Source organism: Lagopus muta, chromosome 3 (genome assembly GCF_023343835.1).
Source record: "Lagopus muta isolate bLagMut1 chromosome 3, bLagMut1 primary, whole genome shotgun sequence".
In the NCBI taxonomy this organism is placed as follows: domain Eukaryota; kingdom Metazoa; phylum Chordata; class Aves; order Galliformes; family Phasianidae; genus Lagopus; species Lagopus muta.
In genome coordinates this window covers 48,241,272-48,264,146 of record NC_064435.1, presented here as the reverse complement: position 1 = coordinate 48,264,146, position 22,875 = coordinate 48,241,272, and the positions used below count along the sequence as shown (strand labels likewise).

Below are 22,875 nucleotides of genomic sequence, written 5' to 3'. Positions count from 1 at the left end.
GTTAGCTACCAGCTCTACTGCTCTCCTTAAAATAAATTGATAATAAAAATGCTATTTGATATGTGAGGCTAAACATGCTGTAAGAACAGACTAAAGCTTAGGATCAGCCCCATGGCTCACTCTGCCTTTTGCTGGATTATTGCTGCTGTTTTTGACACATGTGGGTGTTTGTAGCTGTAAGAGCCACAGGACTGCATTCTGCACAGTGTCAGATGCTTCCCATCTGGGTTGTAACGTAACTCCTGCTCTGAGACATCCATTGAAAGCAGACGGTGGGGCCTGGTGCTCCACAAATCTGTGCAGTATGGAGATAGTTGTGAAGCAAGTCATGCTGATGATATACCAGTTAAAATGGGAAATCAAGGCTCTGACCAGATGTGTTGCTAGCTGCCTTGTGTGTAGGTTGTTCTCCTCTGGGCTGGTCTGACAACAAAGACTGACCCCAAATCTGTTAAAGTCTCCAAACCGGTGTCTCCACAAATGCAGCCAGTACTGGCAAATGAAGCTGTTTAGGTGCTCTCTGCCAAACTGCAGACGCTGGCTGTGCACCTTTGTCCCCATCCATTCCCATCTTCATTTCTTCCCGGAAGGGCCTTACCTACACGAGTGCTTTTCTGAGGAAAAGTATCTCTGAGATGGCAGCCATGCTGGGTGGTGGAGAAAGAAAGAAAGAAATCCACAAACAGTGAAAGAAGTTAGGGAAAAGACGTGAAGGGTGCTAGTAAAAGCCAAGTCGGAGAACACATGGAAATTTCTGTACTCCCAGTGAATAGCATTTACTCATGCAGACTGCCCTATTAATTTAAATGAGATCACTGCTATAAGTAAATATGGTTCTAAGCAAAGCCTGCCTGCTCCGAAGTTTGTTCCATGGCTATTTTCTCCTTAATAGCTCAGCTTAAGACCTGAGCAATAGCTTTAACTTTGAATTTCCTGGCTTTTGTCATGCTTGGCGTCATTTAAATGTAGATCTGTCAGGATGAATAGGCTAAAACACTGGCCCATCCTTGCTTGGGAATGGGTTGTGACAGCTCTATGGCAGGATTGCTTCATATGCACAGTGTGCAGCTGACATCTGCAAGGCAAATGTCATCCCAGGCGCCTGCCACTCTGCTTCTGTTCCTGCCCCTGGGTCCTGGGACAGGGCTGGGAGCCTTGCTCCTTGCTACCTGCCGACCAGCTGTTGGCTCATCTGGACCCTTTGCTACCCACCAGCCTGCCGCTGGCACATCTAGACTCTTTGCAGCCTGCCAGCCAGGTGCTGGCTCATCTTGGCTCCTTGATGCTTGCCGGCCAGGTGTTGGCACATCTGGGCTGCTTGCTGCCTGCCAACCAAGTGTTGGCACATCTTAGCTCCTTGCTGCCTACTGGCAAAGTGTTGGCACATAAGGTCATCATCAAGCTGCAGCCCAAAGCTCTTCCTTTGTCACTCTGGTACGCATTGGCAAAGCTGAAATGCTACCAGTTGGTGTGCTAAGACCCAATAATGCATCTGTTCCTCAAAACTCCCTGTATTATCTGTTATGGCTTATTGCATCACATCAGTCTGATAGTTTTATCTTGTTTTCTTGTGTTTTGTCACCGTCATTACATGCAGTCTCCTCTCAGGCTAAGGAGGGTGACAATATCACTACTTATTTGCTTATGGCTGAAATGATTTTATTGTCATTTCATTTCTTTTCCCACAAAAAGCCCCCAGTGGGTCCTATCCCATTTTTGGAACTATGAGAAGTAATCACATGTTGCTTAAACAGCACATAGTCCGAGCTTATACTTCATTATGCTTTCAAAGAGCAACAGGCAAGGGACTGAGAGACATCAGGAAATTCCCTGGCATGTGTCTGTCCCAGAATCACGTTCTGAGACCCCTGATCTGGAATAACAATGGTGGGGAGACTGAATTGTGTTAAAGTAGCCGTATCAAAGTAACAAAGCTGTTCTTACAGAACAGATACGTCTTCCTATTTCTTAAAAGTTGCTACAGGAGATAACTGGATTTACATGGAAGGAAGTCAAAGCGGAAAAAAAAAGAAAAAAAAAAAAAGCAACAGACAGGCAAACAAAAACACTGCAGTACACACTTCTCCCCCCGGGGATGGGGTGACAACAAAGCATATGATGGATGTTAATAACATTGCTTAATGCATTACTGGAAGGCATTCAGATCCAACAGTGCTGAGTGTGCTGTATAACCCTGTATAGAATAGAAAGCAGGCATGAATAACATTATATAGGTGTTTATCTCTGTTATGATTGCATCTTAATGGGTTGGTATGCTTTGTTGTTACTTGGTTTCGTGTATTTTGTTTGCATCGCATTAGCTGAAAACATCAATTTGAATGTTTATATGTTTTTGTCCTGTACCCCTTGCTTTCTCCGGTTCTTTTCTAATACATATTATCTATCTTTGCAATCCCATTTATTTTTTTCAGGATATGGCTTTAATTATTTTCTGCAAAGAAAGTGTCAGGGGCTGTTCTGAGTCTTTGTTACTTCGCTACTCTTTAGTCTTTCTCTTTGGCGATGGAGGCTTTGACTAAGTAAAAGAAACGGGAAACACTAAAAGCAACACGAGTTTGGAAGCAGAGCTAAGGCTTTGATAAGGCTTTGCACCTTGTGGAGGGACTCCTTCCTTTCAGTCTTTTGCATGCTTTGTCTTTTTTTTTTTTTTTTTTCCCTAACTCCCGTGACCGAGTTGGTTGTTGACTGGTTGCACATTAACAGGCTGCTTGCACTGGAGGGGCGAGGAATCAGTGACACTTGACTAGATACAGCCGCCGCCACAGCAGAAATGGCAACAATAGGGAATAGCATCAGCATGCATCCCACAGTCAGCTGGGATGATGGGTTTTCGGCAAACAGCCAGTCGCTAGGCAGCCAAGGACAAGGGCTTCCTTCTCCCTCTGCTGAGATCTCTGAATATTAAGCTCTTCTTCCCCCAGAAAAAGGAGCCAGCAAGGTGTGTTTATATCCACTGCTGCTCAGGACGTGACTGCCGCTTGGTTAACACAGGCATCCAGGAGCAGCCCGTCTCATCTGCTTTCTCCTCCCAAGAAGCCCAGAGACCATTTTTTCTCCTCTGCTCAAGTCCTGGGAAGCATCGGAGTGGCGGAGCTCCAGATGAGGCAGCTGTTCCCAAATATACTCAGTGGGAAGAGTTTTCATAACAATGGGAACCACATGAAAGCTGGCAGAGAAGCTCCTCCCACTATTGAAGAGCCCTTTCAGTTGAGTGGTTTGCATATTGGGTTGCATAAATGACTAGACACACCAAGGGGTCCATTTTCAGCACTGTGCGCATAGAATTAGACACGCAAGCCTTGCTAACAATAATGAGAGTTGTGTGCAAAACTCCCTGCGCAATATGCTGAAAATATTCTGCACAGTGGATCTTCCAGCTCACGGCAATTTCCTGGCAGCTCAGAGCAGAGTTCTGGGAACAAAATGAAAGTCTGGGCTCTGTGTGTGTTCACAGAGCCCTCTCCTTTAGTCCTCTAAAAGATGTGAAAGGAATCTCTCCCCTCTTTTTTTTCTTTCCTTTGTATGTCTAGAGTGGAAATGAACTCTGCACCCCACTTTTTCTTAAGGATGGAGCTTTAAGGCTATTGATGCACTGCTGTGCATCTGGTTTGGGTTGGTGGTGGGTGTTGATGCCAGCTCACCCAGCATGTGATCCGCGGGTGAATCCCTTGGAAATGCCTTTCTCTTAGCAAGCATTGCATGGCCACATTCTGATCACACTCTGCAAACACGTGCTGCGGCTGCTTGTAGGACTGCGAGACTCCTAACATATTGTTAGAAGGGCTAGGTCAAAGTAGGTCAAAGTTGCCTCTTTCCCCCCTCCCCCCCACTTTTTTTTTTCTTTTCTTTTTTTCTTTGTAGTAAGTCAAAACATTTAGCAGTACTTTCCCAGTGGAGCTCTGCCAACTTTGCATTTGGTTTTGCACACAATTGACTACTCAAGGAACGGTGCAGAGCTGTGGAGCAGTATGTATCTTCCATTTATGCCAACAATTCACCTCCCTGAGCAGTCCACTCCATTTCTCTCTTTCCTGCCCTTCCCTCACCACTGGAAAATTGTCTTGGAGAAGCTGCTCTGGTTACATGATGCCTGGGATAGTGGGTAATGTTGATGTTGATGAGTAGAACTGATGGTGAAAGTTGTTGTTGTTCATGGTTTTCACTAATGAGGTGGTAATTATTTTTTGATTATGTGGTGTTAATTTTTAAATCACTCTTTAAACAAAGAGTTAAGGGATAATAAGTTGTTTCAGCTGGGAAGGAAACACCTGCCTTCAGTACAGAGCAGCCCTGGACAGTGCTGTTCTGCATTTAAAGGCAGAAGCCACTTCCAATACTGCTCACGAAAAAAAAAAAAAGCCTCAGAGGGTCTGGATGAGATTCATCAGTGTGCTCTACAATCCCCAATCCCTTTCTCGGATTCCAACTGAGCAGCCTGAAAACACAGCATCACTTGCTGCATGAGATGGTAGACTGCAGCTCATAGCTGCAGTGATTTCTCTAGCCATGTACTTATTGTCAGCTTTGGAGAGCTGTGTGCCATTGTGCAGAAAGCTAGGTTTGTGTTCACAATTTGTGTCCAGTGTTAGTTAGAGGTGTAGTCTTTTTGAGTGCTTTCCACACAGGGTTCAAAAGATGGTGACTACTTGTATCTGTCCTATCATGAAAGTGCCCTGTGGTAGTTAGGAGTTGCTTAATTTCAGAACAAGAAGCAGCTGTAGCAACAGATTAACATTTAACCAATGTGTGATGCCCTGAGAAACCTTACAGCCTGCCTTGGCCTGATGCAGATCTATCCTCAAGTTCCTCAGCTTCCCCATAACCTGCGTTGGAAAACCAGTACTGCCTCCTGTGTGGCTTTACCTCTCGTTTTGTAGGCTTTTGGTTGCCTGCAGCAAGGAGAGCATTATGACTTACGCTTCTTTTTCTCTTAGTTCTAGGGAAAATCCGAACTGCAGTAGGCAGTGCCCAGCTCCTAATGGCCCAGAAATTTTACCAGTTCAGAGAACTTTGTGAAGAAAACCTGGTATGTAACTTTTCTGATAAATACTGTTGCGTTTCTCTTACTAACTGAAGAGCTATGAACAATCTTACCTTAAAGTAGACTATTGTCTGACCAGCAGCTTTTGCCAGTAGAGGCCTTGTTATGAAACTTGGGAGTAAGTCTATCAGAATTGGTGACATGGATGGGAGTTTTGCTAATAGTTAAAGATCCTGAAAATAAAGAAAGGGAAAAAAATCTTGGTGAGATATCACTGAAGTTCTGTCTATCCTTTCATATCTGAGCTCAGTTTGTATGGGCACAGAGATAGGTGGGTTCCTTCTCAGGGCATTCCAAGGTAGACCAGAGGTCTCATGAGCGGGGCTTTCCCACACGATACCAATGCCACCTCTATTCAGCAAGACAGAAATAGCAGGAAGTCAGATCCTGAATGCTGGTGCCATGTGTTTCAATGCCTGAACAGCAAAAGAGAGAAAAGTAATTCCACAAGTTGTAAAAAGGCAAAGAGGCAAAAAGACAGTGTGTTATAATCATGATAACCATATATAATTTGTGTATGCCCCTACTATTACTATCAATCTATTTACTATTTTTATGCTGTTAATAGTGGCAGCATCAAAATGATATTAATTACAATAAATAGAAATATATCTTATGTGTCTAAAACAGTATTCTCTAAAATGGCAATGCTTACAAAAAAAAGCCAGACCTTTAAGTTAACAATCCATCCTTGCACATTACATGGATTTAATTCCCAATTTTGACCCAAGTTCCTAGGAGCCCAAAAAGCACAGTGTTGTATTCTGTCATCACAGAGCAGGGAAGGCACACCCTGGGACACTCACCATAGTGACCATCTTCTACTCCACTTAATACACCCCTGAAAATCCAGACCCATACCAAAATCTGCCTGCAGTAGGCAAATGCAACAGAAATCATTTCTGTCTGAATGAGCCTTCCATTTCTTAATAGAAAAATTGAAAAAGCTATCCGGTCATGCAACGTTGTAAATAAAATCCTGCAACTGGGCAACATGCTGATGTCAAACACTAACAAAAAATAGGAATGCATGTATAATCTCTGTTCTCCTTATGAATCTGAAATTAAATGCTTTATTGTTTTCTACAGTTGCTGCTTTTATAGTATAACCATCCAGTCAAAGTCAGTGTTGAGGTGAAAAACACAAATAGTTGGAAATGTCCTACAAAAGGCAACTGACTGGTGGGTTTGTTGTTCCTGAGGTGAGGGAGAAGACTTAAGCACAGAGTAACATTTGAGCCATATAAAACAACACGCAGGGCCTAATAACAATTTATTTTTGCATTTATACAATTCATGTATGCTCACGCAAAACTTCCAGAGCTAAGCCACATCAAAGGGACATAGGACAGAAGAGGATTTCTAGCTGTGCTGCTTTAGGGATGCTGATGGTCCCAGACGTGTTCTTCTGAGGATACTCTGAGATTGAATGATCCTTGTGGGTCTCTTCCAGCTTGGAATGTTCTATGATTCTATGATGAAGTGAACTGAGTTTGCACAATGCCGAGCATCCTCACTGCACTGAGTTTCATTGAGTTATCACCTTGCATATGCGGGACAAACCTACATGCTGAGGTCCATGAGTTTGAAAGTGAGGATAAGCCACATCTGCTTGAAAACCCTCAGTTTGATGTAGTGCTCCTGATGTATTTGATAGACACCCAGCTATCCAGCTTCTCTGTGGTCCTGGGACAGCTGTGGGTCAGCACATCTCTCTTTCCAAAAACATGCCTGAAAAAATGGGATTACTGTAAGTTTTTCACCCTGCAGATATTACTTTTGTAAAAAAAAAAACCAAAGCAACAAAAAAAAAAAAACACCCAAAAAAAACACCCAAAAAAAACACCACAAAACTGGCCCTACGTGTCTGACAAGTAACTTTACCTGAAATTGTATGTTTTCCTAGCTCTAAGATTCAGAGTATGGAAAAAGTGCTCGTTCGCTTGTTTGTCACTATCTGCACACACAGCAACTATACGCTTGCACAGGTATCAGTCATCCTACCAGCATAAATATTGCAGGGAACCCTACCTCATTAAAGTGAAGAGGAGGCTGGCAATTGAATTCAGTGTGTTCAGGTTGCCACCTTTGAACCCACTGGTGGTGCCTGGGACCCATGGGGGCACAGTGTCTTGGTGCTGCCCTCTGGCTCTGGCAAGAGATCTCTGTTGTTTGTGTCTCCCTGATGGTTTGGATCTGCTGAAACTGCTTTGCTAGCAAGATTTGCAATCATTTACACAAATGCTTTACATTAAGAGATACTAAAGCCAAACTGTTGTTTTTTTTTCTTTCTTCTCTTGTACAGAATCCTAATGCACATCCACGGCCAACCTCCCAGGATTTAGCAGGGTTTTGGGATATGCTGCAGTTATCCATAGAAAATATTAGTATGAAATTTGATGAACTTCATCAGTTAAAGGCCAATAATTGGAAACAGATGGATCCTCATGACAAGAAGGTAGAACATTGTAGATTTTGTATGCTTCATTTAAAACCCTGCACAAACACTGGACAAATTAAATAGGCCTCTGTGTTACAGCGTTGACGTTAAAAATGTGAAATGAAGCTCATATCAAATTAATTTCATTGTAATAACAATGTTTACATAATAATCATCTGGGATATTATCTGTAATATGTTTCAGGCATATTTTTAAACCAAATCTGTCTTTGTGAATCGGATAATGGGAATGTAGTACTTTGTTAAGTTTTACATTTAATCATATTAGACGATCAATCGTTGGAAGCAACTGCCTTATATATTGATTCTTAAAATTAAATAAATCACATTTACGGTTCACATTATTGCATATAGCAAGAGTTCTAGGTTGTGTTACTGAAAAAAAAGAGGGAAACACTGTAACCATCGCTGACTTGATAACCGTATTACAAACAGAGCGATATCAAAAATATGCCTTCCAAAATATCACATGAAAGAACTCCTACATCTTTTTTGTTGTTGTTGTTGTTCATTTGTTGTTCCTTTTTTGTTGTTGTTTGTTTTGTTTTGTGGGTTTTTTTGTTTGTTTGTTTGTTTGTTTTGTAATGGGGTGGTTTCATAAATGGGTCCACTTTACTGGTAGCGCTGTTTACCCAAGAGAGCATAAAAATCATCTCGAGTGTTGGGCTTCTTAAAAAATGTAGTAGTCTTGTGTCACCATGAAAAACTACCACATCTCCAAGCGTGAGTCACCTTTCACTTTTCACTCTCATTCGGCTCCATTGCCTTATTTTTCTCCTCACTATCTACATCAAGACAAACAGCACCGGAGTAAGCCAAAATACACAAATGTTTCAGCCAATACTTTAAAGTCAGACCCATTCCTAGAGGAACCATGGGTCCCATGTCCTGTCGTGCTCCTATAGGTATGTAATATGATGACTGAATCTCCTTTAGACTGATTGTGACCAGTCTGATACCAGACTGAGTAGAGCAAGCAGGTAGGAAAACAAGAAGGAGGGGACAAAACCTCTAGAGGCTCTGCTAGGTGTCCAGCTCCCCACACTCATTATCAGCTCATTTCTGATGACCAAAGTGGCATTTTCTTTTGGGCAGATAATAACAATATTGAATCCCATTAATCTTGCAGCAGGAAGTTTGCAAAGGTAATGCTGGTAGCACTGTCCCTCCTCCGGTCAACACTAAATACTAGTTCATTAGGAGTGCCATGCTCACACCATTTGTGCACACCTAGTGTTTTGTAAAGGGATGTGTGGGAATGTGTTTTCCTAGACCAAGGTACTGAAGGCAAGTCATTTTATTATTTATCTTTTTTTTTTTCTTTTCAATATCTGTCAGAAAAGGAAGTTATAAATGTCAAACATGCATGCACAGAAATGCCAATGTGTGGTCTTTCATTAGTTTATCTAGTCAAGCGGGAAGGCCAAGTGTTTTTAATTGCAGAGTAAGAAATGAGAGCTTTCCTTGCAAAAACGTGCTTTTTGTTCACTTCTGAAAAAGATTTCAAGGAGTTTCCAACAAAAAGAATATAACGGGTTAAAGGAAGTTGTGTTGAATAAATGAACCTATGGTAAGCAGGTAGAGATTTTGCTTTTTAAATAATTACACTGACTGTGTCCCTGGTTCAATTAGCATTTGTCTATGATTTTAAATGAAAGAGATCATCTCCTTTCTTAAATACTTAAAAAAAAAAAAAAAAAAAAAAAAAAAAGAAGAAGAAAGAACTTTCTGTGGAATTGATATTTGCAGTTGCCTTTGGCCTTTGCCACTGGTCCCTTTTAAAGCAGCACAGATTAATCCTTGGATGGAGAGAAAGAGCAAAGTATGAATAAGTGTAACTAAGCACCTTTATCTTTCGAGCCGTGGACGCTGTTGTGATCAGCATAAGAGAAAACGCAAGGGCAGAATGGGACCTTTGTAGTGTGATAAAATCCCTCCGCTCAGAGGCCTTGTTCACAGTTGGAAGGGGATGTAACTTAAAAGACAATCTAATTAACTTGACAAAGTCTTTGTGGCTGCCTGAAATTCAGACCTGAATACACTTTTCTTTTCCAGGAGAGATCCCGCTCTGATTTTTTTTTTTTTGTATGCACACACCAGGCTGTACATAATAGTCCTCCTTGTCACTCGCGTAGCTGGAGCTAGCCGCCACTGTGATGATTAATGCATGTTCTCTTCATGGCTTTTAATTTTTTCCTACCGGTTTTTCAAGCTAGAGCTGACTGTAGGGTGGCATGTCTATTTAGCAGGAGGCTGGGGTTTATGCGTTTGCACAGTCAGACTCAAAGAGGGGGATGTGGGGGGCAAGTTACTAAGCTATATGAAATATGTGCCTGACTATATGTTTCATGTTTTGGATGGTTATTGTTCCGATGCACCAGCTGCAGGCAGCTAGTGGTTGGGATGCCGAGCCCAGTGCATCTCAGCGCTGCCACAGGCCCACCTTGTGCCACACGCGTGCCGTTTTTAAGGGCCGAGGTGACGCACACGTCCCGGCCCCGTCCAAGGACGGCCCTCAGCCGAGGTTGTTACCAGCCGCAGGAGCCAGGCTGCCGGGGCCACGCTGCCGAGAGCGGGATTTATTCCTCAGCCGCGTGGAGCGGTGCCAGTGGTACGAGGCCGCGCCTGAGATGCTCTCCTCTCTAGCTCAGTTTCTAGCCAGTTGACTGAAGACTAAAGGGCAGATAGGAGCTAACAGACCATAGGTAAAATGTGTGTTCTAACTATTGACGCGTCCTAGTTTTTCCCCCCTTTCCCTGAGAAGCTCTATAATGCCATTAACCTTCTGCTTTGATCAGGAGAGAAGGGTCCCTCCTCCAGTGCCAAAGAAGCCATCGAAAGGTCAGGTGCCGCTCATCCGGGAACGCTCTCTGGAGAGCTCGCAGCGTCAGGAGGCCCGCAAGCGGCTGATGGCTGCCAAGCGCGCGGCGTCCGTCCGGCAGAACTCAGCCACCGAAAGCGCCGAGAGCATTGAGATATACATCCCCGAAGCCCAGACCAGGCTATGAAGGGATCCGACCAGGAGGACTCTCTCTGGCAAGACAAGTCTCCTGTACAATCTGCCCCTCTAGGCTCCTGCTCCAGGTCACCGCCACCAAGTACTTGTACCTCCTCCTCCCTCTGCTCCCCCCCTCTCCCTGCTCTCTGTACGCAGTCCCGGTGACCCCGATGAATCCCACCACCGTGCCGTAGTTGTCGGTTCTCCGAGAGATGTCCTCTAACCACCCTTGCTTCCTGAAGGTTTGCCCATGTCACCATGATGCTTTGTCACATGTACTGATGCTGCCACCTCGCCTCATGTAAACGAGTACGATCCTTTTTCTGTTTGAAGTGAATAAATGCGGCGCTCGGATCCCCATGCACACGCGCACCTGTACAGTAGGCTCCATTTAACCCACCCATGACCTTTAGTCGATCTAAAGCTAGCCTGTTACCTAGTGTACAGCAATATCCAACCGCAGGGGATTTTGGAAATTTCAGTCACGCAGGGTGATCCTTTTGGACTCTGCCGTCTTCCTCTAAAAGATGAAAGGAGCTATGACTCGGATTCCCCTTTTTTTTATTGCTTTTTTTTTTTTTTTTTTTTAAAAAAAAAAGCAGATGGCGCACTTTATTCTAAACCTCCAAATCACACCTTCTCACCTGATTTTAAGGAGTCACCAAGGGGGGAGAGCAGTCGGGGTGGGAGCGGGGAGGAGGGTAAAAACACAGACCTGGGGGTGAGAAATGAAAGCGTATCCCGCAGATGGGATGGTGAGGGATAGAAAGATCCCAAGGAAAGATGCCTGCACACTCACAGCTGCACAAACTGCCTCATTTTTATTTCATCAATCACTACTTAAACATTTCAATCAGCAGAAGATTGTAAATTCGATCTTCCAGGGAAATAATCTATTTTGAAAGGCAATAAAAGAGTGAAAAGGAAGGAAATAAGAAGCAAGGACAGTTGAAGATAATATAAAAGAAGGATTTTCTTGTCCAAGTATTAAGAATTTTTAAAATTGTACTGTATTGTCAATTCCTCTTGTATTGTATTGTATGGATTATATTGGTTAAAAAAAAAAAAAAAAAAAAAAAAAAAAAAAAAGCTTGTTTCATTGATGTCTTACTCTTGGTGGGATGATCCGATCTCACACATACACACAGCCACACACCAACACCTGTCAGCCACTTGTACGCGGAGCCTGCCGTGCTCTTCTAGGCGAGGCGTTGCATTATCCACAGCCAGTTTATGCTACCGTGCAGACTGCTCCTCACCATGCAGTCCATATCTAGGTGTAAGGTTCTAAAACAGTCTCCTCCTGATAGTATAAAGTACCACCCGACTAAGAACAATAAAGTATTTTTCACAAGTTATGGGATCGGTATGAACTTAATTTTGTTCCATGACAAGCCTTCCTTCCCCTGCTTCTGCCATTGTTTCACAGTCACAAAAAATATGCATCCCAAGTAGTCCATTAATACTGGGGGTAAATCGTAGACAATAGGGCTGGAGAGGAGCGAGGCTCTCAGCCTGGCCTCCTCCAGCCCAGGCGGGGGCTGCTGCTCCTGCATACTGGCGGTCAGGCGCTGGGCACACCACCCCAGGAAGGCCTTGTGCCAACAGCAGGAAAGCCAGGCAAGCTGCACACAGCACATTGGGCACACGTGTGGGTGGGTGGCTGGGTGCGACTCGTGCCTCCCTGCTTTCTGCTGGTAACAGAGGGTTTGGCCAGTGCAACTGTGCCCAGGGTCCCAGGAGCAAAGTTCTCATGACCCTGCACTATCTTTGCCTCCATGAGGGAACCCACGAAGGAAGGTGGTGGCTCTCCACTCCCGCTGGGGATAGGCCTAGGGACAGCTGCCCTGGTGGTGCAACATGGTGTGCACGGTGGCCCCAGACCAGTGCGGGCTGCCTGTGCCCTTCACTGTAACAGCTGGGCTGGCCTGACCAGGTCTCACCATAGTGCTGGCATCATTCTGCCACTTGCGCTTCAGAGCACTGAAAATTGTCGTCGACGAGCAAAGCTCTTGCTAAAAGTATTCTTTGAGGTCATGCCAGACAGCTTCTTTTCCTACGACATCATAGCCAGGTGCTAATTTAATTTTACTGAAGAAAATAAGAGAGGTAATAGGTTCTGGCACCAGGTATTTTCACGAAAGCATACTAAAACCACTAGAGAATTTGCTACCTCTCAAAGCCATTGATATCTGAGCTATGTCTTTATAAACAGGGCACAACTACTTACTGCTGTGGTTTACAAGATAAGGGCTAATAATTTAATATATAAAAGACTTTTAACTAGAGTAATTGGAAATCCAGTGTAACCCTAGAGTGCTTTGTGTTATAGGAGCTTGGAAAGGCTTGACCCTCTCAGCACCCAAATACCTGTGTGTTTGCTAGTTTTGAAACACTCCATCTGACTTTGAGCAGTAATGAAATAACACCGTGTTTGCAGTATGTAATAGTGCCAACTGCCACTTTGAGCATATCATCACGTTAAGCATTAATTTTTTGGAACTCATTTGTACCGAAGTATACAAAGCTGTATTCAGGTGAGAGTCTGCGTTCACAGCCATGTCTCAGATTATTTAGTTTCATGGATGTTTTATGAAAGATGAGTTAAGATTTTGGTTGACAAGTGGCTACAGAAATTCCTATCTAGCAAAAGCCCCCCCTTACAAAGCAGAGAAGGGAAAACTGGCTAGTCTTGTACATGATGAATTATTGTATTTGTATATCACAGAATATTTTCATATATATTTTAAATGAATCTATTCTTAGGTGAATGCCTGTTAGCACATTTGGCTCCAGGGAGAGAATTATAACGTTTGCTTTGTTTTTTAGCAAAGTTTTAAGAATATGCCCAAGACCAGTAAATATAGAAGATAATACTTCTGCCCCTAGAATGCCACTAGTTAACCACTTGACTCATTTACTGACACCAATATACAACTAGTATATTTGCTGTATCATCTGTTTTAGTACAATTTGTAACTACTTGTTTCAGTCTAACCTGCCCGGTGTATATTCAGAATTCCTATATGTTATTTCAATTTGGTACTAAGGTCTTTCTTTCTCTCTCTCTTTCTTTCCTTCTTTCTTTTTTTTTTTTTTTCTTTTTTTTCTTTTTTTATTTTTTTTGGCTTGGGAGAAATTTTAGAAAAGGTTGCTTTTGTCTCCTGCTTCAGAAGTTAAAAAAAAATAAAGAAAAAGGAAAAGAAAAAAATCAGTATTTATTATATTTTTTGCAGATGTTTCCATGAAATTCTCATAATCTTTTTTTGTAAAGAAAGATGAAGAAATGGATTAAAGATTTTTAATATTTGAAAAGGTAAATAGAAATAATTTATTTGTAATATAGTTCAGTTTATTTATTCATGTTCCCTTAATGCTTTTATGTGCACTATCACTTTAATTTGAACAGAATCTTCGTGAAGTTTTTGGGGCTTTTCATTTTGGTTTTGTTTTTTGGTTTTGTTTTTTTAAGGAAAAAGGTCAAAAGCGTGTTTTAAGTAATCGGGATGTAATTTGATGGCCTACCTGCATTCCCAAATGTTATTTTGAAAATGTTTCTAATATGAAACAAATGGCAAAAAAAAAAAAATTGAAAGCCTTTAGACAGAGGAGAGTGGTTTTATGGCATAACGATTTGGATTTCCATAGGATTATCTACCTAGATGGGTGTGTGGACAGGAAAATGTAAATAGATGAATGTTTCCCATAATGTAAAAAGAGCAAATTAATAAAATAATTAATGCACTGCTTGTAAGAGCTGTGGGTTTTCAATGTAAATTCACTCTTCCAGAACCACCAGAATGCTTCGCTTGATGTGGTCCAGGATAAAAGCATGACCAGCAGCGTGTTTCTCTTAAACAACCGTTGCTTGAGACTGATTCCACAGAGCCTCCCACTTGCAGAACTTCTCACTGGAGCAAACCCCTCTGTGATACCTTCCTGGATCCCCAGCAGAACCCTCACAGGCACTTCTACATGGAGCCAGACCCCACAGAAGTGTCAGGGGTTGGGCTGGTGTCAGCACTGAGCACTGAGCACTGAGCACTGAGCAGCACTGTGCATTTCAGCACACACTATCCCATGTGCTTCTTTCCAAGATAGCACTGAGCAGGGCCCAGCAGTGGTAGTTTCCCTTTGCCAGTGCCCTGCCTGCAGGCAGGGTTTCTCCCAGTCTGGGAAATCATGACAGCCATCAAATCTTGAACTGGGATTATTTAATCTGGAGGAGACATAGGGATGTAGAGACCTTGTCGCTCTCTACAACAGCCTGAAAGGAGGTTGTGGCAAGTTGGGGATCAGCCTCTGCTCCCAGGTGACAGCAATGGATGAAAGTGAATGGCCTCAAGTTGTACAAGGGGAGGTTCAGGTTGGATATTAGGAGAAATTTCTTCTCAGAAAGAGTGGTGAGGGAGTGGCACAGGCTGCCCAGGGAAGTGGTGGAGTCACTGCCCCTAGAGATGTTCAAGAGCTGTGTGGATGTAATACTGAGGGACATGGGCTAGTGTGCAATTTTGGTGGTAGATGGATAGTTGGACATGATGATCTTTGAGGTCTTTTCCAACCTTAATGATTCTACGATTCTATGACTGTATTCTATTTTCTGGATGATGTTGTTTGTGTAACAGATTTAACACATTTCAGTTTATAAGCCCAACAGTTTACACGAACAGCACACCAGAGTTGTACCATGTACCATTTATCTACTATTACACCCTCAGCACAGAGAAATCAGGAAGATTTATGTTCTAGAGGCAGGGAAACTTCTTACAGTTTGACAGCCACCAAGACCTAACGGTGGGATTTCCTTTCCTCTGCTGGAACTTACGTCCTCCCTGGTCACTCATAAACTGACAAACCAGAGATGGCCAAAACATGCTTAAATATTTAAAGACCTTTCTGCAGTGGCTGATGTTTTCCTGCAATGAGAACACATCAGAGTGTAAAACAGCAAATATGCTTCAAACTATTCCCTCAGCAGAAGAATGATAAAGTCTGAGCCGTGGCTCACAGCCCTGCCATTTGTGCTGCTTAAAGTAAACTTGATTCTTATTTATATTCAGCATTCCCTTCCAGCTCAATGTTCCCTCCAAATCATGAGCCTTCCTCAAGAGCATGGCTTGTTATCAGTTTGCTTGCCAAAGTCTGTTCTCGCCTGTTTTGGATACTTATATTTGCAGTATGCAATAGGCAAACAATACATTATAACCATCACTTTGAAGCATGCTTACCCATCAAGTTCACTGGGAGTCTGTGCTGACTTGGAGCCAGTTCTTTTTGATTGCAATTCATGATACAAATGTTGGTCACTCGTTGGCATTTGTCATTGTAGTCTTTGGTGTATACTTCAAATAGGGCTTTGGAGTGGCAGTCAGTAGAGAAGGTTCTCCCTCAGTCCATTGGAAAAGTTCTCCTTCAGTCCATCAGGGAAATTATGACTCAGTCCATTTAGGACACTATCCTTTGTTCCACTGGTGAGGTTCCCCTTCCCTCTTGTGCATCCCCGGAAGACACAGCCAGGTCTTCCCGTGCAGCCCAGGATGCACACATGGGCTTGCACTGAGGAAGTTTGGCATCAACACCCACAGTTAGAAATTGCTTGTCCCCTTTCCCTCTAGTCTGATACTGTATCAATGGCCAAAAATTTTCTGTCCCACCACACCAAGCTCATTCAAACCTTTATCCTCCCTTCCGTGTGCCGTCTTCAGGATGGGGGTTTTCCAGTTCTTCATGCCATGCTCTGGTCCATCAGGTACATCTAAATGCCAGCTGCAAACATGATGTGTTCAGGTTTGTCAGCCAGTGGCTGAGCTTTCCCACACTTAGGTGTGACTGGCATGCAGCACCCCTTTGGGTCACGTGAATGAAAAATGGCAGCTCTTCTATTTCTCTGAGAGTCACGTGCCCAGTCTGCAGCAAGACAAAGAGACGAGGAAAGGAGCAGTGCTTCCTGGTAATTGTGTTTTTCATGGTTCTCTTCACTGATCAGGTAACAACATAATCAGAGAAATTTGGGCCAGAAAAGTTCTGCTTGGGCATTGTGTGACAACCATCCCTTTCAGATTGCTATCTCCCAAGCTGCAGCAGGTAAGTCATCACCTCACTGCTGCTGCTACACTTAAGGGAAAGAAAAAAAAAAAACACACACACAAAAGGAAAAAATATATACATATTAAAAGATACACAAAAGCCAGGCCAGGCTGTGGGATGCCTTCACTTCTGTTGGGTAAGCCTTGGTGCAGAGCCCTCTGTCATACCCACTCTGCGCCCAGCAGTCCTATGGCAGTGTGCCTGGATTTTGCTATTTTCCAGCCAAGCAGAATGGAAGCAATTATGGATTTTGCCAGCTCTATTCAAAGCAGAGAAATGTTGGAGTTCTTCAGCACCGCTGGGAAATCCAGAGGTTGCTCAGTCCCAGAGCATCCCTGGGAAGCTGCTGCTCTGTGATGTTTTATAGCTGCCAAAGCTTCATGGAACGGGAGAGTCTTTGTTCAGAGCTAAGGGGAAAAGCAGTAGGGCAGAGTGAGAAGGATGTTTCTGTCTGTCAGGTGTTTCATGGGGGTGAGATATTACAGAATTACACAGAATTGTAGGGTTTGGAAGGGACCTCTAGAGATCAAGTCCAACCCCCTGCTAAAGCAGGATCCCATAGGAAGCAAGGTCACATAGGAAGGCGTGAGACAGGTCTTGAATACCTTCAGAGAAAGAGGTCCACAACCTCTCTGGACAAGCTGTTCCAGTGTGCCATCACTCTGACGGCAAAGATCTTTCTATGTTGCAAGTGCAGACAGCTGCATGCTGAGGCTCACAGCTGGGGTTGGAGGACAGAACGGATCACAAATGTGAGCCACTAAAAGGCAACTCCTCTCCATGCAACTATCCTGCATCCCCATGGGGATGCCAAGCCTACCAGCTATCTCTAGCTCTTAGCTGTACCGAAAGGACTATCAAAGACAAATCCTTAATACAGTGTGGCTTATTTTTCCTGTTGTATTGGCTATCAGTGCTCAAAACTGCCACTTGGAATTGCTTCACAAGTGCATGTTGCATGTTCAGCACTGGATTGCTGTGGTCCTTGAACAAGAACGGTAATTTTTCCTTCTTTTGTTGTGTAAAAAAGTGTGTAGCATTGAGATGCCAATGTATAGCAAACACTGAGCTGGGCCATGCTATTTGTCATCTCCTAGGGTGTCCATTTTTTCTTTTTTAAGGGGGCGGGGGAATAAGTGTTTGTGGTAATAACTTACTGTGCTCATTGTTTTGCTTGCCTTTGGAAGAAAACTTTCCTATCATCTGGGAAAAAAAAGAAAAAGAAACAAAGAACAAAACAAAACAAAACAAAACAAAAAAAAAAACAGTACGGAGACTTCTTCAACTTGTAGATCTGGCAAAATCACATCTTCCCCATGAAGTTTACACAGTTGAATTTGCAGTGTTAGAAAAGAAAGGAGACTTCACCCCAGCATTAACTGTCAGTTGTGTAATTTGGCTGAGACATAAAGATCAGTTATTTCCATGGAAAAATGCCTGCTTGCCAATCTCCAAGTGACTCCAGAAGAGCAATGCCTGAGCACCTGAATTTTAAATCACAATCATGTGTGAAAGGGTCCTAATGCTCTGACTCATCACACAATAAATACAGTGATTTAAAAAGATATAATAACAAGTGATCTTTGTCAACAGTGCTGTATGCCTATACATATAACAAATAGCACCTTTGATAACTAGGTAGCATGGATCAATCTGAGTGGCTTTTTGCACAACCAACCTAATGTTTCAGCTGAGAGGGAGAGTTCCCTTTTGTTTACATATTTCCTGGCAATAGCATCATGACGACTGCAGTCTGGCTGAGGGAATGCGCAGGGAACTGGGAAGCCAGCCACACGTTAGCAAATTGCGGTGTACTCCCTCACTTCTACCCTTTGTTCAATTGACACGTGCTCATCTCTAAAAGGGAAAAAAGCTGCGTGTGTATTGCTATGCAGCATTTCACTGCAGTGATTGGCGTCCACCAGCATCTCCCAGGCAGCGCTGAGACTCGGTAAGAAGCAATCCATCCTCTGTGCTTGTCCTCAGCAAGCTGGTAGGATGAAAATAAAACCAGGAAACTGAGCCAAAGCAAAGCAAACCTGTTGAAGCATGCAAAGCCTGCCATTAGAACACAATCCATGCAGATTTTGTTTGTCAACAGTTGCATCAGCCAATACAGCAATAGTCTGAAATGATTTTTCACTGGAAACATTTTCATGTCAAGCAGAACATGTGAGCTTACCATTAATGGTATGAGAGTTTCCCAAGCACCAAGTGAGGGCAATGCGAGTGCAAGCACGACACAGCTACAGCACCCAGCTGCAACAGCTGCAGCACAGGGGAGGTGCTGCCCATTGTGCAGCAGGGAGACATTGCACCAGAGGAGCTGTGTGTTTTCTCCCTGCCTTGCTCTTATCTTAAGCCAGTCACCACTGGAGCGGGGTGAAGGAATCTGCTCTGGCACCAGTAATTGCACCCACCTGGGAGAGAGGTTTGGCATTCAGATTATCCAGCTTTATTCAGATCTCTACAGACCTCAGTTCTCTCCCAGGTTTTTCAATAGGCAAGTTGAAATTCTGCTCCTCGGGAGTCAGCACATTAAGTTTGCATTGCTCTTTCAGCATTGTAACAGGGAGCAGCAGTTGGATCAGATTTTTCATTCTTCTCTCAAAAGGTCAAGGAAACATGAAACTGCAAAAGCCTAATTCTTCCCTGCACCGCATTTGTGTAAACCCAGAGGGCAGCATGGCAATGGTAATTTTAATGCTTTTTTTTTTTTTCTTTTTGCCTTTTCAATACAAAATCCTTTGCGCATCTGCTGACTGGTCACACAGCAAAGCATTTACTTTTACTCTTCTCACATTACTCCTTCCAAGAAGCTGATTTGCTCAGAGAAGCTGTGTTGCCCCATCCCTGCAGGCACTCAAGGCCAGGTTGGATGGGGCCTTGGGCAGCTGAGCTGCTGGGTGGCAGTCCTGCCCATGGCATGGGGTGGGACTGGATGGGCTTTGAGGTCCCTTCCAATCCAAACCATTCTGTGATTCCATGACTGAGATGAGTATTCACAGCACCCAAAAGGGTTCCAACCACTGTAAAGCAAGCATGGCAAAGCAGGGGCTTGGCACAGCCTCAGCTGCACTGGTGTGTACTGGCTCCAATGCCACACAGACACTGCCTGCAATGCTGGTCACCCATGTGCATGGCAGTTGTAAAATGTGACTGTCACAAGAAGGCATTCAGTGAGATAAACATTCCTGTAGAGTGATCTGAAAGCCTGGTTGGAGATGCTGTGTTGTGCAGGCTAAACATCATGCGAATGTTGATGTTTGCATCTCACAGAGTTTACAATCCAAGACAGAGCCCTGCACCAGAATTAACTGCTGTGGTCTGTTCTAGATCTACTTGCTATGGTCTCATTGCTCATCTTTGAAAATGAGTCGTGTGTTTTAAAGCATCATAAACATGCACATTTTTCCTTTTACCCAGACTTCACAAGGAGATGTGAAGGCAAAGTCTTGTCTCTAAAATTCCATCATCCTGACCAGAAACCAGTCTTATGATACAAAGCCCAAATCCAACACTTTACCTCAGCTGCAACACAGGACAACACAACAGAGCCCTGCTGTGCTCCAGGCCCTTACCGTGTCGTAGTGATTCAACAGGAGCAGGGTGGAACATCACTACTGTTCTTCCTCAAACAGGGACATGCTCTTCTTTAAACTTAACGTAATGCAATCCATGAAGAGACGCACTGATAACATGCAGACATGCATTGGCAGCTGGGGAGCGACCCACAGTGGGTAAACTAATAATACACACATACATGGGATGGGCAGGGAGTAGGGAAATGGCTTTTGGCCCTGCACCAAGCTTCAGAAAATGCTGCATGCTGGTGGTGTTGGCTCTTGGGAAGAAGACAGCAGTTTTACAGCCATGAGGGTCAGGCCCTTTCTGGCTCAGCCATGTCCCCCAGCAGCCAGGCCGAGGCCATGCTGTCACCCATCAGTCATGCACACACAACTCCTTCCAAGTACAAAGGCACAGTTGCAAAAGCCTTGTTTTTCATCAGGCTGCTCCCAGGATTTATGGGCTGTCACCCATCTGGGCAAGCAGAGATGTTTACCTGCACCTGGTGTCAGCTGGGCTCAGTAACATGATTACAACACTCCCACTGCTGCCCTGTCCTATCTCTCCTCTCCATCTCCAGCGATAGAAATAGAAAATAAACAAATACAGACTCAAAACACTACCCGGATCCAAACCATCTGAGGTGTGGGGCAAAAAGAACTCCTTGCGATCCTTTTTTCCCCAGCCACTACAGCTCTCAGTTCCATAAATGATCAGTCCTCCCCAAAGCCCGTAGTTCATTCAATCAGCCCCATCACCACACACATACACAGCGGCAACTACAGAGCCTTCCCGCCCCAAAGCCTGGTTAATATTTCAGCCCCGGCTCACCACGGCCCGTACTTTGAGCCGCGGGCAGCACGTTATTGGCGATCCTGGTATTTGCAGGCTGGCTTCCACCAGCCTCCTCTCTGTTACACGAGAGAGCTCATGTCAATCGGAGCTCTTGATCTCCACCCACTTCAGTACAAATCCAGTTATGACTGCCATCAGTGTGACTTTGATTTCAGGACTCTTTGCGGGTGAGCCATGCTGCAGGCTCTGAGCTCAGCCGACGGGACAAAGGTCTTGTTTTCCTTGTAGTGAAAAGGTTCAGGGCCAGGCTTCTGTTTTAAGTTTTCGATTATCCCAGTAAATCACGAGGAGTAGTAAAGTACATAGAACAGAGATTGCAGGCTGGTTAAGAATTATCGCGGAGGTAAAAAAAAAAAAAAAAACAACAAAGAAAGCCAGCACAACAAACCTGCGCCCGGTTTCCATAGCACTGCCCCACATTCTGCCAAGCACCGCTCCGCACCTGCACAGCACCTGCAGCTTACAGAAAGTCTTGGAGCCCGCTCTGAAAGCAAGGCGGAGCCTGCCAGCTTCGCTGGGCATGTCTGCCCAAGGAGTAACTGAGTGACAGACAGCTCACCCTGCTCTCCTGACAGCTTCCTGCAGGTCCCTTAGCATTCAAAGTAAAGAGAATCAGGTGAGGTACCAAAGTCCAGTGTCACTTCATTCCTCCTGCACAACAAAAATAATAAAGGCAAGGGAAAGTGTTTGCCATAGCCAGTGTAAAGAGCAGTTGTTGTGAACACAGCCATGGAAGGACTCCCACGCTGAACCCAAACTGCCTCTCAGAAGGGTTTGCAAATTTTTTTGCAAGTCTAGGGATGAGGAAAAATCCCAATTTGCACAGAATTGAAGCCCTGCCTGACAGTCATCTGCACTGCTCCACTTTCTGCATAGGCCAAGCTCCATCACAGCTCTGGCTCTGCTCAAGGTTCTCAAACACATTGTTTTGTCTCTTGCTGTCAGATTCACAGACCTACGTGCAGATTTCCCCTAGCTGGCAAAAGTCACGGGGATGTAGAGGCAAAATATGAACACTGCCGTCTCTGTGATGGTTTGGAGAACAGCAAATTATCTTCCCCCTGCCCTGCCAGCATCCCTTCCTCTGTGCATTTGTGCAAGCACGGGCACATTTCCTGCAGTCTTTGGGCAACAGATACATCTGTGCTTTGTTGCTTTACTTGATCAAAGGCAGATTACGCTGCTATCACCGGAACTGTTAAGATTTACACGTGGGCTTTTAAGATACCACTTTTTAAAGATCAAAACCTGATGTTTCCCAAGGAGGTGAGTTCAGACAAACCACAGAGCTCTGGAGTGTGTTTTCCTTAGTCATAGCTGAAAGGTTTGTCTCTTTTCCAGGGCTTTCCCAACAACAGTAGGTCTCCCTTGCGAATGAGGGCCAGGTCAAAGCAAGGATGAAAGGCAGATCTGTGGGAAGCAGAGGGTCTGAAGACAAGTTCCCTCTGGGCTGAGCAAGCATCATGAAGCAGCCAGTGAGGTCACGTTTCCTGCCTAGGCAGAGTCACAAGCGAGTCACTCCTGAGGCAGATGCAGAGTCTGAGTAACAGTGAGCTGCACTGCCCACCTTGCTTGGTCAGTCCCAAGGGAGGAAATCTGAGCCTATCACTGCTGTTGAAAGGAAATTCCTCACAACAGAAATACCTGTCGCATATGGCTATAAACAGGAGAGAAAATGAGGCATGCCCACCACTGGCCGCCATGGATACTGCTCAGTGCACTGTATCTGGAGAATCTCTCCTATGAAGAAAGGCTGAGGCAGCTGGTCTGGCTCAACCTGGAGAAGAGAAGGCTCTGAGGGGGGAAGGGGAACCTCATTATGGCCTTCCAATACCCAAAGATGACT

The 22,875-nt window shown here is 44.2% G+C and overlaps 1 protein-coding gene across 6 annotated transcripts in view; it reads left to right on the top strand.

Annotated features, from left to right (window-relative positions):
• Positions 1-20,921, top strand: part of DLGAP1 (DLG associated protein 1) — a 377,818-nt gene extending 356,897 nt beyond the window's left edge. For 5 of the 6 annotated variants that reach the window (XM_048939383.1, XM_048939382.1, XM_048939380.1 and 2 more), the window contains 3 exons: positions 4,956-5,047; positions 7,368-7,520; positions 10,321-20,921. In XM_048939383.1, coding sequence (XP_048795340.1) covers positions 4,956-5,047; positions 7,368-7,520; positions 10,321-10,530 — 455 coding nt within the window. In that variant the 3' untranslated portion in view covers positions 10,531-20,921. Of the gene's footprint in view, positions 1-4,955; positions 5,048-7,367; positions 9,167-10,320 lie in introns of those variants that run through there. The other variant, XM_048939384.1, reaches the window with a different exon arrangement.
• Positions 20,922-22,875: the final 1,954 nt, after the last annotated feature.